At 66.9% G+C, this 17270-nt stretch overlaps 1 protein-coding gene and 1 long non-coding RNA gene across 2 annotated transcripts; both read right to left on the bottom strand.

Moving 5' to 3' along the window:
* Positions 1 to 451: 451 nt before the first annotated feature.
* CDKN1C (cyclin dependent kinase inhibitor 1C) lies at positions 452 to 3032 on the bottom strand. Its single transcript, XM_045066463.1, has 4 exons — positions 2743 to 3032; positions 1899 to 2560; positions 1265 to 1399; positions 452 to 1153 (listed from the first exon to the last, which is right to left on the bottom strand). The coding sequence occupies exons 2-3, from the start codon at positions 2548 to 2550 to the stop codon at positions 1266 to 1268; spliced, it is 786 nt and encodes a 261-aa protein (XP_044922398.1). The 5' UTR covers positions 2551 to 2560; positions 2743 to 3032; the 3' UTR covers positions 452 to 1153; position 1265.
* A 1676-nt stretch (positions 3033 to 4708) lies between these two features.
* On the bottom strand, positions 4709 to 17169 carry LOC123387900. Its single transcript, XR_006602398.1, has 2 exons — positions 16897 to 17169; positions 4709 to 10446 (listed from the first exon to the last, which is right to left on the bottom strand). It is a non-coding gene; the product is annotated as an uncharacterized LOC123387900 (long non-coding RNA).
* Between the last annotated feature and the right edge of the window lie 101 nt (positions 17170 to 17270).

The raw sequence follows: 17270 nt of genomic DNA, 5'->3' as shown, positions 1-17270 counted from the left end.
GGCTCGAACAGTTGAGAGCCCTGGTCCCCAGGCGCCCTGCGACGGCGACGCAGTAGTCAGAGTGGGGGCGGGGGTGGGGCGTTGGCCCAGCCCCCCGCAAGTGCCCACCTGAGCCCCGTGGGGCATCAGCCCAGGGCGGCTGGAGTGTGGGTGGCTTCCCTGGAGCAGGGAAGCAGTGAGCCCCCCTCTCCCCAGTCTCCAGGTTCGGCGCACAGCCCCGCACGAGGGGGGCGGGGGGGAAGGGGTGGCAGAGAGGGCGGGGCCGCTCATCCCTAAGTTAGGGGCCTGCAGCAGGTGGTGGTGGGCCTACCCTAGCCGGAGAAAGTCCCTGTCACATTGGGACGGTGGCCTAGAAAGAAGCTGGGCTGCCCCCGTGTCCACTGTCCTATCTCCCTAACTTCCGAGGGGTGCCCCAGAAGGAGGCTGGAGGCAGTTCACGCACACACGGAGCTGACTTGCAGCGTTTTTCGGCCTCTTTATTTAGAACCCGGCGGACGAGGGGCCGGGGCAGTGGTGCAGACGGCTCAGGAACCATGTTAACAAATTTGTCTTCAAGTTTAAAATGATCATAATAATAAAGAGAGACAGCGAAAGCGCGGAGAGAACTGCTAGCTAGATGGGCATGTCCGGCGGCTACAGCTTGGGAGCGACCCTCCCCCCAGAGTCCGCTATAAAAATAAATTTACATTTGTCGATAACCAGATGCGGTGAGGTGCCTTTGGCATAACCAATAACCGAGCTACCGCGTGGCAGAGCGGCCCACGCCTCGACATAAATAGAAAATATAAGTTAGTATAACTTTAAAAACTTTTTGTACAAATATACATGTTTTTTTCTTTTTTCCTTTTTTTTTTCTTTTTTCATTTTTTTGCACTGAGTTTCAGCAGAGATTAAACATTTTATATAAATGACTCTTAAAGCTTTACACCTTGGGACCAGTGTACTCCTCGTGCAGAATACATTTAGATATAAAAGACGTTATTAATACATTGCACAGTTTTTTTTTTTTTTTTTAAATTTTAAACACGAAACCGAACGCTGCTCGACGGCAGCTGCCGCCGGGTGCTGCTACATGGACGGTCCCAGCCGAGGCCCCGCGCTCCTGTCCTGTCCGCCGCCCCGCGGGCTCTCTCAGGGCTCTTTACGCGCGACGCTGCGGGAGAGAGGCGCGGTCAGCGACAGCAGACAGACAGACAGACAGAGTGGCCGCGAGGACCCCGCGGGGCGACCCCTCCCCGCCCAGCGCGCGCGGGGCCGTACCCACCTCACCGCAGCCGCTTGCGCGGGGTCTGCTCCGCCGAGCCGACCGCTGGAGCGGCGCCAGGGGCGGCGCATCCCGCGGGAACCTCGTTCGACGCCTTGGCCTCGGGCGCGGGTCTCTTGCGCTTGGCGAAGAAATCTGCGGGCGACAGCGCGCGCAGCCGGTCAGGGCGGGGTCGGCCGGGGAACCCAAGAGGGGGCCGGGATGGGGGCGCCGTCCCCGCCCGCGCCGAGGTCCGCGGCGGGTCAGCTTTGTTTACGTCGCCCGCGCAATGTGCTGTGTAAGCATTTCTCCTTGTCCCGCGGCCAAGCCCCCCGGGGCTGCGGCCGCACTTAACCCCCTCCGCGCCGCGCCCGCCGCGCCCGCCGCGCCCGGGGAGGGGCTCCCGCGGCCAGAGCGGGGATCGCGCGCCCAGGGGGCCCGAGCGCGCGCTCCCCCGTCCCTCCCGCGCCCGCCGCTCGGGAGCACAACAGCGGGGCGGGACGGGGTGCGGGCACGGCCGCGCCCTGCGCGCTGCTGGCCCTTTAATGCCACGGGAGGAGGCGGGGACCAAGTGAGGCCCCCGAGGCCGGGGGAGCCCGGCCGGCCGGACAAAGCAGGGCCGGGCCGGGCCGGGGCGGGGCCGCGCGGGACTCACCGGAGATGAGAGGCCCGGGCAGCTTCTTGATCGCGGCGCCTCCCGCGGCAGCGGTGGTGGCAACAGCCCCGCCGGCGGCGGCGGCAGCATTGGCGGCGGCGGCGGCGCCACCGGCGGCAGCGGCAGTGCCCGGCGCGGGGCGCCCCGAAATCCCTGAGTGCAGCGGCTCGGCCAGGGGCTCCTGGCTGCGCGGCGGCGGGACCGCCTCCTGCTCATCGCTCTCCTGCGGCGCCACGGCTGGGGCCGGGGCGGGAGCCACCACCGGGCCGCCGGACGGCGGCGCCGGCGCCTCCCCGAGGCCGTCGAGGGGCTCCTCGGCCGGCGGCGCGGGGGGCGGGCTATCGCCTGCGCCCTCCGGGCGGGGCCGGGGCGCCAGGAGCAGGCGGCAGCGCCCCACCTGCACCGTCTCGCGGTAGAAGGCGGGCACGGAGTCGCTGTCCACCTCGGTCCACTGCAGACGTCCGGGGCCGCGCAGGGGCACGTCCTGCTGGAAGTTGTAGTCCCAGCGGCGCTGGTCCTCGGCACTCAGCTCGGCCAGGCGGATCTGCAGCTCCCGGCTCAGCTCCTCGTGGTCCACCGGCCCGAAGAGGCTGCGGCAGGCGCTGGTGCGCGCGAACAGGGGAAAGGTGCGGCGGGCGACAAGGCGCTCCATTGCCAAGGCGCTGCGGAGACACACGTCCAGCCTGGCCCCGGGCAGCGCGGGCCGGGGCCACGGGAGAGGAGGGGAGAGGAGGAGGAGGAGGAGGAGAGGAGAGGAGGGCGGAGGCCGGGCGCAGGGGAGACCCCGCGCGCTCGGAGTCCGCATTGGCACAGGGACGCGGCGGGAGGGCGGCGCGGCGGCTACCTGGCTGTCGGGCCCTGGGCTGCTCCTGAGTGTCGCTCGCGGTGTCGTCCGGCCGCGGCCGCGCCCCCTCGGTGCCTGTCCTCGCCCGCTCGGCTCGTTCGGGCCTGGTTGGCACCTACCGAGCGCAGAGCACTTGGCCTGTGGAACGCCCAGCCCTCGCGCGCCCCTTTATACGCGAGGGTCGCACTCGCCCCCCCGCGGGGGCCCCGCCGCGATTAGCATAATGTAGTATTTTCAGTTTCAACAACACCGCGGCGATTGGCCCGCGCCGCTCTGCCCCCGCCCCGCCGGCCGCCCGGCCCCCGCGCGCCGCCCATTGGCCGCGTGCACACACCCACCCGAGGGCGGGGCGGGGCGCGCGGGCCGATTGGCGGGGCGCGGGGCGCGCGGCCGCGGGCGGGGGGCGGCGAGCGGGGCGGGGCCCGAGTTAAAGGGCGCTGCGGGCGGTAACGTGACACCGCGGCGCCCCGCCCCCTCGCCCCATCCCCCCCCCCCCGCCCCCCCCTCCGGCTCCTTTGTCTGCTGGCGGGGGCTGCGAGGCGGCGGCGGCGGCGGTGGCGCGGGCGCCCCCTCGGCCGGCGCGCCCTCCTCGGCGCGGCGGGGCCCGGCGTCCGGCCGGTTGCGACTCGACCCCCGGGGGCGCCGGCCCCGCCGCCCGCGCTCGCCTTTGGGCCTCCAGCGCCAGTTGACGGGGCTTGAACCCGCCGTGGGCATCCCGTCCTCGGCTGGAGCGAGACGGGGTCTTCGGCTGCCCCCGCGCGGCCTGCGGCGCCCGGGGCTGGCGTCCCTGGCGGGGTTCCGCGCACCTGGAGCCCTGACACACCTGCTGGCCCTAAGGCCGTCGAACCACTGTCCCCCCGCCCCTGCTGGGGCGAAGTCTCGAGACACCTTGGAGAGCCGGCCCTCGGCCCCTGGAGTCCTGGGCTCTTGGGGCCTGCCCAGCCCTGCTCAGTGGATAGGAAACAGACGGAGCCCATCCCGGCTCTACCCACCACGCCGCGGACCAGGTGCCCGGCACCTCTCAGGCTTCGGTGCGGCTCTCTGGGCTTCTGCCGCACAAGGCCCGAGGTCTGATTGTCCACACTGACTGGAGGCTGTTCTTCTGGGGGGGTTGGCTACTGGACAGGGCACTAGAGGCCTCTCCAGGGAGTGGCCCTGGCCCTGGCCCTGCTCAGCGTAGGGCCTTGACTGAGAATACTGGTTCTCTGGGCAGATACACCCGATCACACAGCCCACCCGCAGGTGGGAACTGGGGCTGAGCCGCAGGCAGCCGGACTTCTACCTGTCCCGCCGCCTGCGAGGGCTAGCACCCCCTCATCATGCCCGGTAAATACTGTTTGTTGGGAGAAAACACACCCTGAGGATGATGGCACATGCAAGCCAGAGAGCCCTACTCCAGCTGTCAGGGGACCGGGCAGGACCTGCCAGGACCCACACCCCTTCTCCCCCACAGGCCCGGCCTGGCCCAGCCCCAGGTCCTCCCAGGGCGGCTCTCATCCCCGCGGGGCCAGGCCATGGGCGAGTATTATATTCTGCAGCTTTCCATTTGGCCCAGCCTGTAGTGGGGCAGGGAGCCTAGGAAATGCCTCCAGCCACCACCCCCCACCGGCACCACCCCCCAAGCTAAGAGCAGCCCTGGGCTGGGGGTTCAGGAGGGTCAGGCACCTGTTGGAGGGTTCAGCAGAGCCCTGAGCTGTCGTGAGCCCCTGTCCCAGGTGAGTCCATGAGCCCAGCGAGATAAAGAAGGCTGACTAGACCCCAGCCAGGGCCAGGTGGGTTGCAGGACTCCCCAGGGCTGGGACAGTGTGATAGTGAGCAAACGTGTCCTGGAGGAGGCATCCTGGGTCCGGGGCAGCTGAGGGTCAGGGAGAGGGGAGGAGGCCAACGGGAGTGGGCACTGGCGCAGGGGCGGGCGAGGAGGGCGCGGCAGCGTGCGGGGGTCTTGACGGCAGGACCGAGGCGGTGGTTCACGATGGGTTTTTATTCCCGTCTGTGCGCTGCATTCCTCATTTCCCACAAGCATGGAGATGTTACAATTTCGTATCGTCAGGAATGTGAGGAGGAACCGGGAAAGGTCCCCCAAGCTCTGTGGCCCCCCACACCAGGCTGACGTCACCGGGCCTGGGGCGAAAAGGAGGCCGGGGAGCCCAGTGGTGTTGGCGCCAAGGTCTTGCCAGCTTCCCCAGTGCCACAGCCGCAGTGACCCCAAAATGTGGAACCAGGTGGCCCCCAGGATTTCCCGAGAGGTCCGGATGCCCTCAGTCCAGCTGTCCAGGAGGGCAGGCTGGGGAAGCAGCCCATCCCCAGCCCAGATTCGGCCTCCAGGCCGCTCCCTTCCTCGAGGAACGATGCCACCCCACTCCCAGCCCCCGCTGCAGAGCCTCAGGGGAGCCTGAGCTCCCCTCCCCAGCAGGGACAGCCTGGTCCTATGAACCCCTGCCTGGCCTCGGCTCCCTAAGGCCAGGAGTTGCTTCGGAAAGGAGCAGGAGCAAGCCTGCTCCAGCAACACCCCATTCCCCCATGGGACCCCACCTTCCCCCAGCCCTGTCCCTGGCGGGGGCTGGGCCTAGAGGGCCATTCCCACTACCTCTGGTGCCCACCCTGACGCCTCCGTGGGGACCAGCTGAGCTCAGATGGGTGGGTCCAACACTCCCTCCAGGGACAGGCGTAACGGATTGTGACATGGAGTCCTACCTCCAAGGACTGAGAGTGGCAGCCCCGCACCTCGTGTCACACAGTGTGGCAACAGCTGCCGCCCTTCACTGGGCCAAGGGCTGCCCGGGTGGCTCTCCTGCACCTCCTCACTGGGCCTCACCTGTCCTGCCGGGAAGGCAGGGGGTGGAGCTGACAGAGGGAGCCCGGGAAGCCACCAGGGCCACGCAGCGGGGGAGGGAGCGAGTTTGACTCACCCCCTCCCACTGCCTGGCTTTCTCCCTGCTTTCCCTCGGGGCTTTCTGCTTCTCTTTCTCTGAGGGCCACAGGGACACCTCCCCTCCTGGACTTGTTAGGGCAGGGAGGGGACCTTCTCTGAGTATGTGACCCTGAATCTAGGGAAGCATGGTACCCGTTGGCTTACTGACTTGCTGGTCCCAACAGTGGAGCTGGGTCCCTTCCCCCCAAGCCAGGGATAGAGCTGGGGGCTGGGAGTCAGAGAGAAGGCCCAGGCCTCCACCCCAAGGGGCCCCCCAGGCGTGCAAACATCTGTCCGAGTACAATAGCCAAGCCCTACTTTTGTAATTAAAAATATATCCGAAGCAGAAAAAGGAAACAAAAGGGAAATGTTTGTACTCTTGTGTTGCTGCAGACAGCAGAACCAGAGAGGGGGTGCTGGCCCCCGGGCGGGACCAGCAAGGACAGGCCCCTGGGATGCCCCAGCAACCCAATCCTGCCTGCATGGGATTGGGGGGGGCGGGAAGCACCGGCCCCCTGCCGGCTTCTCCAGCATACCTCCACCCTGTCCAGCTGACCGATCAGCACAAAGACCACATTCCCAGCCCCTCGGGACCTGGGGAGCCACGGGACCACTGCTGGCCATGAACAAGAGAGCCAAAGGGCACCCACCACCTCCAGCCCCGGGCCCATCCAAACCAGCCAAGCCATCCTGCCCCTCCCGTCCCCACTCTGCCAGCCAGACGGGGTGGCCGCGGGGCCGTCCAGGGAGGGACTCCGGGGACAGAGACCCCCCCCTGGGTGTCGGAAGCGCTGAATGGCCACAGGGAGCAGAGCCACAAGCTCCCTCTACATGCCCACCAGCCCAAGATGGGAGTGAGGAGCGAATGTTTATTGCCCACTAACACGCGGGGGCTCGTCAGTTCCAGCCGCCACCGCTGCCCACCGGACTCCCCTGCGTGGCACAGGCCTGTTTGGGGTGTCATTTTCTGGATGGGGAGACAGGGCCCATTCTGGGAAGATTGAAGAACTTGGCTCAGCCCCCGGGGGTTAAGGCAGCTAACCACAAAACCCAGGGCCTTGGGTTGTTTCCCTGACAGTGCCACCCGTGCTGAGGGAGTGGGACCCTTTTGCAGTCCAGGAAACTGAGGCTCGATGGGGAGATGCTCTTGCCCAAGCGAGTGGCAGAGCAGGGCGGGCAGAAAGCGCCGTCCTCGGCCACGTGCTGCCGCCTGGTGGCTGACTTCCATGCCGGGGGTCCCAGGGCTCCCTCCTTCTGGGGAGCCGCTTGGAGCTGTTTCTGGAAGCCCGGGAGGGCAGCCTGGGGCCTGGGGGCTGCCCCTGGCATGCTCCCAGGGACCCTGCAAGGGACGTCTGTCTGCAGGCCTCCAGGACTGCCCTGCAGCGCCGGGGGACATTCCCCAGGCCGACAGCACCAGCCACCTTAAGCCAGCCCTGCACCGGGCTCAGCAACTTGCAACTTGCCTCGCTTAACCCTTCCAAGAACCCCTACGGGCCTCTTGATGCCTGTTTTGCAAGTGGGGAGCCAGAGGTTCAGAGAGGCTGAGCCACCTCTCCATGCTCGGGGACAGCAGACCCGAGGCTCGCCCCGGCCCTGAGCCCCCGCACTGGACTTCCACGAGGGGCCGATGAGCACGAAAGCATGAGAGGAAAGAAAGCGAGTCTCAGGGTTAACCTCAGTCCCCCAAACCTGGAGCCAGAGCTGACCATCTGCCGGGCCTGGGGCCCTGTCCCTGGAGGGCGGCCCCCGCAGGCACCTCTCGTCGGGGAGGGGACCCAGCTCTTGCCCAGCCCAGTCTGCCCTCTCCTGTGTAGATCTTGGCCTGTCCACTGGGTACCCCACCAGGGCAAAGGCCCCATCCACTCCCCACCCCTCCCCCGCAGCCCCGGGCAGGGCCAGCCCTGGGCCCCCACACCGCAGCCCCGCACAGTGGGCCCGGCCAGGCCCGGCCAGACCCCTCAGGAAGGGAAGACGGCTGCCCCGCAGAGCCTCACCTTCTCCTCCAGGAGACGAGGCCTGGAGGCCCCGAGGAGAGTGGAGAGTTACCGATTAACTAGCGGGCCTCCAGCTCCAGGCCGCCGGCCCAGCTCTGAGCTGGGGCTGGCGGGAGGGGGCGCTTTCCTAGCGCACTTGGCCCAGGGCCCAGCGCCGAGCAGCGAGAACCTTCCTCCCCGCACCGACTTCCCGCGCTCGGCTCGCCCCGCCCCCAGCCCCCCCAGGACGGGCTGTTCTCGGGGCGGCTGCCAGGCACGTCCTCCGCAGGTGCCGGCCTCCCTCCGGTGACGCGTCCACATGCCGCACGACGGGAATCCAAAGCTCGGATTACAGGGGCCGCCTTGTGCTCCTGTCTGGGCCGGGCTGGGGGTCCTCACTCCCCGGGAATTAGCAGGAGGGGCTGGGCAGGCCCTGGGGGAGGCGTGGAGGGAGCAGGGAACAGCCCTGGACGTGAGGGCGCCGCAGCCCAGTCCCCACAACGGGCCAGGGGCCCCTTCCCCTCAGACTCTCAAGCTGAGACTCTGCCTGTCCTCCCCGCTGGTCCGGACCGTTCCTGTTCCAGCACTGACCGTCCCAGGAGGTCCTTGACCATGGGCTCTCCTAGGCTTCAGACAGACCCTCCAGGGCTGGGGAGGGTTTCCAGGGTAGGGGGCAGGCATGCAACCCTGTGGCCAGCTCAGAGCCCCCCCAGGCCTCCCACCTCCCCTGCGCCCACAGGACACAGAGGAGGCAGGTCCCCAGGACTCAGAGGCTCACTCTCCCAAAAAAAAAGACCAGGAAAAATGAATGTGGGTGAGCTGGTGCCCCCCCAGTCTCCTCGAGCTAGTGGGGACCCCATGAGTCAGCATCTGCTGTCCACAGGGCTTGCAGGGGACCAGCTCCCACCCCGCTCCCAACACACCCACACCGTGTTCCTAGAAGAGCCTGAACGCCAGGGAGGAGACGCAGAGGCCCACGTGTGCACCCTCATCCCGCCCCGGGCAGGGCAAGAGACAGGAGCCCACATGCCCGCGGGGCCCCGGGGCGTGGGGGGCCCCCTGGGCCTCAGGGGAGCGAGCAGGACATGCCGTGTGCCGGGCACAACAGTGTGTGAGCTGCTCCCGTGACAGCCCTTAGCCGGCCCCCAGAGCGAGTTGGGGGCGGCCAGGGCCAGGGAAGGAGAGCCAAACCCGCTTCGTCCATCACCGCACTCCCCCACCCCCTCCCCCCAGCTGGGTGTCAAAGGTGAGCACTGGTCAGTGGAGACAGAGGTCAGCAGGTAGACGTGTCCCAGCCCTGGCCAGCCCGTCCCAGTGTCCTGCAGGCCACACAGAGTAGGGCCTCAGCAGAAGGGACGACTGTCTCCCGCCTCCCTCGATGGCTCGGGCATAGTTTGGGGGTCTGCTGAAGGCTCGGAGGGGACAGTCCCTGAGCCCCGAGGCGGCCAGCCGCAGGCCCTGAGGCGAAAAGCTGGGTGCCTGCTGCCCCCTGGTGTCCACAGATGGCATTGCATCCAGGAGCCAGCCCACCTGCCCCCAGGCTGGGGACTGGGAGAGCCTAGGGGGACCCCAGAGCCGTCCTTAGACCCCCACATTCGTCCCTCACCTTGGGGGGAACTTGGGCAAGGGTCTTGCTCTCCGAGGCCACAAGTCTCAAGTCTAAATGGGGGAGGAGGTGCTGCCCAATGTGGCCGGTCAGGGCTACGCGGGGGGGGGGGGGGGGGGGGGGAGCCTCTTTAAAAAAAAAAAAACCCATCACCCCTAGGTGTTTGCAGGGGGGCTGCCACTCTCACACGCACGCATGACTTCTCCTGTCTCCGGTGGGTAGGGGACCAGGGCCCAGGGAGAGGAAGGGGAGTAGCCCCCAGCCTAAGACCACAGAGAGGACCGGCCCCTCCCGGCCCTCCCCTGCAGCTGCTCCGCCCCCTCCCCTTGCTCCTCTTCCTCTTCCTGCCCTGTGCCCCTCATCACCCTCTGCCTCCCCTCCCTCCATTAGTGCTGCTGGTCACAGCCCCAGACCGTCGAGAGCCCCGCGTCCAGCGTGGTCCTCCCCAGTCCGGTGGGCCCGTCTTGGGGCCTGAATGGCCCCCTGCAGACACTCTCCCACGGTGCCTCTGGTCGTCAAGAACAACCCGGCTTCAGCTGCTTCTTGCAACTGTGCCCACTGAACCAGGAACCGTAACCCCTTCCCTGTGCTGGGCGCCTGGGCCTGGCCGGGGGAGCAGCAGACAGGAAAGCAAGCCCCAAGAGAAGAGTGTGCCCCACGGGCTCGGCCGGCTGCCCCCCGAGATCAGCGTGCAGCTGAAGGGAGCCCCGTGAGCCAGCAGGGAAGGCCTGGGTCTGCCCCCAAGCCTCCCACAGCCTCCACCGCCACGCAGGCGGTCTGTGCCAGGATGGTGGGAAGTGGGGTACAGCAGGAGCCCTCATAAGAGCCCACCCCAGGTTTGGGAGGAGGAGGGGGACCCTGGGAAGGGCAGAGGTCCCAGGCAGGGAAGTGGCCAAGCTGGTCACAGCTGGTACTGAGTGAGTCCAGAATGAACCAGATTGCTGGGGAGGGCCTGGGGGCGAGGGGTGGCCAGGCGTGGGAGGCTGGGGACTCCAGCTCCAGGAGCTGGTGACATCTTGAAGGCATCAAAGAGCCTTGGAGACTCCTGTCTTGGGGTCCAGAGTCCTGAGATTTGTTGGTGGACGCAGGTGCCGTGAGCAGGTCGGAAGGCGGCGTGAGGACTGTCAGAAGTCAGGCTGGCGGGAAATGACGGGGCCCCAGGCCGGGGCAGGAGCTGGGGGCCCGGAAGGACGGGCTCCGGGAGCGCTGGGCCCCTGGGTTATGGGGCGTGACAAAAGAGAGGGCAGGAGGCATCAGGTAGGAAGGTACCGGGGGAGCTGGAGTGCCGGGGGGAGGGAGCAGGCAGCAGACCTTTGCTGTGGGGGCGGAGGGTGTGCCACAGCCCACAGTCCCCCCACCCCGGGTGTTGGGGGCCCAGATTCCCACTTCTACCTCTGGCCATTCCATCCCGGCAGCATTCACATGGCAAGGGCATTGGGGCAGGGGGCAAGGTAGGAGCACTGCCTGGCCAAGGGGCTTGGGGCTTCAGAGTCAGGCAGAGCAACAGTCCCGTACTGGCCATGTGACCATGGGCGAGTCACTTAACCTCTCTGGCCCTCTGCTTCTTCCCCTTCAAGGCCCCTGAGGAGGCCCGGGGGGCCGTGTCCGCATGTGTCCGGCACAGTGGCCAGCACCCTCCCTATCGTCAGACCTGGAGGGGTGGGCAGGCACAGCCCCGACACCAGCGGCCCCTCCAGCTGCCACTGTAATCTAAAGTGGACATTTGCTCTGAGTGCAGGGACATGGGCTGGTGGGGGGATTCAGACACCCCCCATCACGTGCATTCCCTAATAACCCTTCGGGCAGGGTGGAACAGCATTTACACACTCGGCAGCCTGGACAGCGCTACCAACACCTCCAGAGTCCATGCAGGTGGCCACGACTCCCAGGAGCCCAACCCATCAAACACGCAGCGCTCAGTAGGGCCCTCAGCCGGCCCCAGGCTGGACGCCGGTCAGCAGCCGGCTGCTGCCGGCGGGACCCTCCCCGGGCCGGGCCAGGCAGCCCTGTACCTGCACCTTACGTAGGCATTAGCTCATTAACCCTCCTAGACCGGCAGAGACCAATCTTGTCCATTTCACAGGTGGGGATACAGTCTTGAGAGGACAAGCCCCTTATCGAGACCTGGCGAGTCACAGAGATGCCAGCCCCGGTGGGGGGACTGCCCAGCTCTGGGCATAACTCCTGGGCTCCACCCTGAGCGCAGACCTGCCTGCTGCTGGGCCCCCTGCTGAGCCCCCTTTCCCTCATGCTCCGGATGCTGATTTATGGAAAGTAGTGGAGCAAGTGACCGCCTTGGGCTGGACATTAGCTCTGGTAGCCTGGCAGGCCCCTGTTGGCAGTGTGACCTTGAGCGGGCCCTCCTCCTCCAACGTCCAATCAGGATGTAGGCCAGGAGTGTTTCCCTGGGACCTCAGGGTGGGGGTGGGGCTCCCCTCCAGGGGCTTCCAGGCTGGTGGGTGGAGTCCAAAACAGGTGAATAAACCAGGGCAGGTTTGGGGCCACCGGCCTGCAGAAGGGCTGGCTGCCCGATGCCTCAGGCTCCAGGGAGGACTTTCAGGGCTTGGATTTGTGCCGAGTCCCGTGGGGGCAAGGGGCAGGGTGAGGTGCTGGGGCAGTTGCTCCCTCTTCTTCAGTTTCCCCAAAATATGTGGAAGAGCCAGCCATCCCTGGAACAGAGCAGGGGACCAGAGGCCTTGGGGCGAGGGGCGCCAGGTCCCCTAGAGTCTCATTCAGCCAGTTTCCAGGGAGCCCAGAGCACAGAAGGGCAGCTGCGGCTTCTCCATGCTTGGGTTGTCTCTGTGGCGGCCCCCAGCAGACACCAAATAGGCAGGTGCCTTAAAAGTGCCATCCAGCAGGGGGACGTGGCCGGATGGCGGCCAAGGGCATCACCAGGGTAGGAAGGAGTGCGTAGGCTTGTGACTTCTGGCTTTCTGGAAGTCCTTCCTGCTCCTTTCTGGATGGATTCTCTATTGAGGTCCAATGGACAAGGGTTCTAGAAGACGCTGCACGTGGGATTGGGTGGTCAGACATGGTGTCGTCTCTTCCTGCTGGAGGTTGAGGGGCCAGGAGAGGAGGAGGCGCTGCTTGGGGGAGGTTCAGGTACCTAAGACGCATTTGGGAACTTCCAGGCGCCCCCGGGCATGTGCCTATTGGGAGACCAGTGCCTGGAGGGCAGGAAGAGGGGCGTATTCTGGCCACGTGTCCTGCTTCGGTTTCCCCGCCACAGCCTGGCGATCAGGTGTGGGGCCGCTCTCCCTGAGCCCTGCTATCCTGAGAAGTTCAAGGCCTGCCTCTTCCTGAGTCCGGGCGGCCCTTCTGCCCTCCCACTCCCCCTGGGAGGTCCTTGCCAAGCCAGACCACCAGCTGCTGGCCACTTCCCCTCTGGCCTCCCTGGATGGACACCCCTCCTTTGAAGCTGTTGTTCCTTCCTGAGTGCAGAAGTTGAGGCACAGCGTCCCTCGAGGGGGCTGGAGGGGGGGGCCGTGACCTTGTCATTCCCATCCCCGTGCTGCCGGCCCCACCCCCGCAACTTTCTCCCTTCCTCTGGCCCAAGTTCCAGCGTCTGGCCTCCAGGGACCCATAAAGGGAGAGTGACCAGCCATCCGGGTTTGTCTGGGACTGTCCCCATTTTTACCTGGAGAGCCCCACTTCCCAGAAACGCCTCAGTCCCAAGACAGCAGGGGCAACAGGCGTTTCATGCCGAGTCGGAGTTTCCCGAGACAGGGTCCCCGGCTCCTCCTCTGCTCTGGTCCCCCAGACCACGGTGGGAGGAAGGGGACGCGAGCATCCCAGACGGCATCCGACTAGAGGTCCCAGGTCTCCACCCCGCCAGGGGCCCCTGCCGCAGCCTGCTCACACGCTTCCAGGAGGGCCTTCCTCCTTCCTGGTCACGGCCGCTGGCTGGCTGGAGCCCCTGGAGGGAGTGACCCACACTGCCCACGAGGGACCCTGCGTCCCAGCTTGCAGCCAGGAGCAGCACAGAGCTCGGGAAGTGCAAGGGGAGTGCTCCTGGGTCCCAGGACCCCAGGCCTCTGCCTTCCTTCCACCTGACCCTGGGGTTCCTGGATCACTTGGAAAAGGCCCTATGAGCCAGCCCGGCCTGCCCCTGGGGAACGTGGCCATGCTTCGATCCCGCAAACCCACCCACAGCGTGAGTCAGAACTCCGGGGACCCAGCCTTGGGCAAGGCCCAGCCCCTGCCCGCAGCCCTCCCCGAAGCCTGCTCACAGACCCGCTCCGGAAGAGTCCTTGGGCCCTGCCAGTCCGGCCCCTCATGTGACTCTGGGAAAGGGACTCGGCCCTCTAAGACCCTCAAGCAGGCGGGCTCTGGGACGGAGCTGGCTGGCCGAGGCCAGGCCGGATGCCTGCAGCCGCCCGGGCGCCCCCTGTGCGGTTCTGACCCCAGGGCGGAGGCTGAGGTCCCGCGCCCTCCCCCACGCCCGACGGGCCGCCTGAGGCCACCGCACAGACGCGGCTGCGGGCGTGCGGGCGCCCCTGCCGGCCGAGGCCTGAAACTGCACCTCGGCCGCCGAGACCGCACCCTGCGGGGCGGGGGCCGGTCCTTCCCGTCCTGGCCAAAACCCCGCGGGCACCGCTGACCAGGGGACACTCGAGGGGAGCCTCGGGCAGTCATACAGGTAAGAAGCGCCGTCGGCCCTCGTCGACCCACGTTTGAAGTGGGCTCATCCCGCCCCTCATCAAACCTCCAGCTCAGACCACAGCCCCAGACCACGCTCTCCGGCCCTGGTCTCCCTCCAGAAGCCCCCACATGCCGCTGCCGGGGCCCAAGCTGCAATGCCATCCTGCCCCGTCTGTCAGGACAGCGTGTCAGCTCCTCCTCCCCGGGGTGGGCCGCATCCCACCCCCACCTCTGCTGCCCCCTCCCCTTGCTGGGACTGCAGAACACCCCCACCCCCCGCCGGCAGCAGGCCTGCGCCCCTCGGTCCCACCGGCCAGAGGCTCCTTCCAGAAGGACCCAAGGGAAGCTCAGGACTCTGCGGGGCTCCGTTGCACGCCGGGCATGACCACCCACTCCCGGTCACTGTAATTTACCCACCACACCTCGTGGGCGGTACCCGCCCCCTCACGCATACACACATACATGCACACACTTGTACACACCCACACACACCCGTGTACACGCACATGCACGCATATGCACACTCGTGTGTGTGCACACGCTTGTACACGCCTGCGTGCACGTTTACACGTGCGTTCATACACGTGCACGCTCACACATATGTGCAGGTGCACGCGTGTGCACACGTAGGTGGTCTCAGGCTCACTATAGTGCCAGCCACACCAGGGCAGTCACACCTGTGAGCTGAGTACCCCCAGCGCCTGGCACAGAGCCCAGCACATGGTGGCACGCGACACAAGCCAGTGGGCCTCCGCCGTCTGGCCCCACCACCCCAGAACTAGCTCTTGGCTCTCACTCCATCAGGGGTTCTCCGCTTTCGAAACGCTGCCAGCTTGGGCTCACCCCTCGGCCTGGCAGGCTCCTCCCGCACCCGGCCGGTCTTCGCTTATCCTGAAGCCTCCGAGGAGGCGTCACCCCCTAACCCCGCCCCTGATTCCTCCTGGGCCTGGATTAGCCTCAACAGGGCAGAACTGCCTGCCTGCTTGGGCTAGCCGGGAGCCTGGGATCTCCCTGGGGCTGGGAGCCGGCCCTGGGGAAGGGCAGAGTGTGTACTGAGAGGCTAAGTGAGGGGCTACTCTGGGGAAGGAAGAGCCTGTCGGGGGTTCTAGAGTTCAGGGTTCTGCTGGTCATATGACCCCGAGAGCAGATTTCCCACACTCGGGACCAGGAAGCGCCCCGCCCACACGGAGCCTGTTCAAGACAAACACTCGGGCGAGAGCCCATTACTTCTGCTCCAACCAGTTCCAAGCCCTCCAAAGGCCCTGCTGGGCGCAGGGGAAGGGAGAGGTGAGTAACACTCCTTCCTGCCCACCCCGGGGCCCTCCGCCTCCCCCACCTGCCCTGGGGCAGACCCGAGACTCCCTCCTCCCTCCCTCTCCCGCCACTTTACCCCCAACCCTTGCCCAGAGAACCCAGAAGGAGCCAGGTGATGTCCCCATCAGTCTACGGCAGGCAGCCAGGTCGCAGCTCACAGGCCCTGGGAGGCTGGAGCCTCCTGGGGACAGTCCCATCCCCCGCCCCCCACGGAGCACAGACCCACCTGACCGCCAGTCCTCCCAGGGGTCCTGAATCTCAGGCATCACACCCCCCCCTCTTCCCCAGGCCAGCCCTTCCGTGCAGTTCTTCTGAGAAACCCGTGCTGGTCTACCCGCCCCAGCTCTGGGCTCTCAGCACAACTCCTGAGGTCAGCCGCGGACTTTGGTCCCCACTCCCAGCTGTCCCTGGGCACTGGCAGGAGGGCTCCACCTGGCCGGGCCCCTGGTACCCTAAGTTAACACAGGCTGAGGGGAGTTTGGCTTTGACATTTGGGCCTGTGGCCTGGCTCTGGGGGCAGAGCCACAGTGTCCTGGACCAGCGTCAGGTTCCTTATCAGAGGAGCTGTGCTCCCGAGGACAGCAGCAGGGGATCTGGGTAGCTGTGTGCACCCCGGTCCCCCACCCCCAAGTCCCACTGAGGGGCCGCTTGAAGCCAGGTGCACCTGCATTCCGCGGGTCTCTGGTGGCCCCGGCCAAGGGGGTAGAGGGGCAGCCGTGTGACATGAGGAATCGGGGAGGGGTCTCTCTCCCTCCAGAGACCCCGGAGCTGTTTCTGGAAATGCTCCTGTCCCCTGCCTCACCTCTAGTCTCTGTGCGGACCCTAGGGAGGCAGCAGGCCAGACACTGAGCCCTCCCCTTCCTCCCCCTCCCCTCCCCTCCCCCCCATTCCAGCCCCTGTCCCCAGGCCCTCTGCCCCGTCCTCCTCCCAGCCCTGCCCACCCCTTCTAGAAGTCAGAGTCCCGGCCCCCCCACCAACCTGGGAGAAAAGCTGCGGGGGGAGTGGGGGGGCCTGGACTCTCAGGGTGCGCTGGGCCAGAGTCCCAGGTCACCCCAGGAAGGCTGGAGTCTCAGGTCACCCAGAGGGTGTGGGTTAGCGACGGAAGGGCCGGGCCGGAGCTCTCGCCGGGAGGGCTCCCCACCGGACCAGGGCCCTAGGGCAGGAAGGTGCTGGCACGCGCTCCGGCGAGGGCGGCCCCGACGGCGCCCCTTGTTGTGTGAGCCCCCGAGCCGCCGGCCAGGTGCCCCTGGCCCGAGGCGCTCAGCCTCTACCCCCCTCCCGCAGCCTTCCCGAACCAGGATGGGGAGGGTGCCCGAGGCAGCGGCCGGGCTTTCCTCCTGCTGTCACCCGCCCCACCTCCACCCCCTGGACCCCGGGCACTGAAGGCCTCCCTGGGGCTCAGCTGTGCAATCCAGTGTTCACTTAGTAAAACTCTGGGGAGGCTTCCACCGAGCCACAAAATCTGGTTTCTGCCGGTTGCGGGCTAGAGGCCACGAAGAGCTGCCCTGCCCTAGGGGCCCGGAAGGCCCAGCTGTGGCCCCGACTCCATCCTCGGGCCACTCGGAAGCCCCCTTGGGCTCTGGCTGGAGGACTGGGCGAGGGGGTTAAGCTGCTCCATGGTGATGGGGGGACGTTGTGGGCCTGAGGAGTCTCCCACCCAATAACAGGGACCCCAAATCCATCAGCCCACACCCGCGGGAGGCACCTACCTGAACTGGAGTTCATTCGGCCATCCGGGCCTCTAAGACGGGCTTCGCTCTCAAGACGGGGCGCTGGTGCCTTCCCGTGTAAGGAGAGCCGCGGAGCCTAGCCCGCCCTCGCAGGTGGGGTCTGCGTCCGGCTCCACGGGAGCTGTGCCCCCACAGACCCGGAGCTGTCCCTGGCGGAGGGGGAGGGCCGCCTGCCATGTTCTCCGAAGGTCACCCAGCAGGTGGCCCGAAGCCCAGTTCAGGGTCCTGCAGCACCGGCCTCTCCCGCAGGCCCTCTCGCCGACGACAGGCCGGGCGCTGCCCGCCTCCCACCCTGTGACTCAGCACCCTTGCCCAGCGCGGCACGACTTTTGGACCCTGCCCACTGTGCCGGC

Source organism: Mustela putorius, unplaced genomic scaffold (assembly GCF_011764305.1).
Source record: "Mustela putorius furo isolate JIRA1106 unplaced genomic scaffold, ASM1176430v1.1 tig00000127_pilon_pilon_pilon, whole genome shotgun sequence".
NCBI lineage: Eukaryota > Metazoa > Chordata > Mammalia > Carnivora > Mustelidae > Mustela > Mustela putorius.
Note: the sequence above shows the minus strand (reverse complement) of the source record. Positions and strands in the feature narration are given on the sequence as shown.

Excerpts from the sequence above, each read along its gene's own strand:
- CDKN1C (XM_045066463.1), bottom strand. The coding sequence starts at position 2,550 with ATGGAGCGCCTTGTCGCCCGCCGCACCTTTCCCCTGTTCGCGCGCACC. Across the intron at positions 1,400-1,898 it reads GCCCGGGCCTCTCATCTCCG|ATTTCTTCGCCAAGCGCAAG; the intron begins GTGAGTCCCGCG and ends TGTCGCCCGCAG.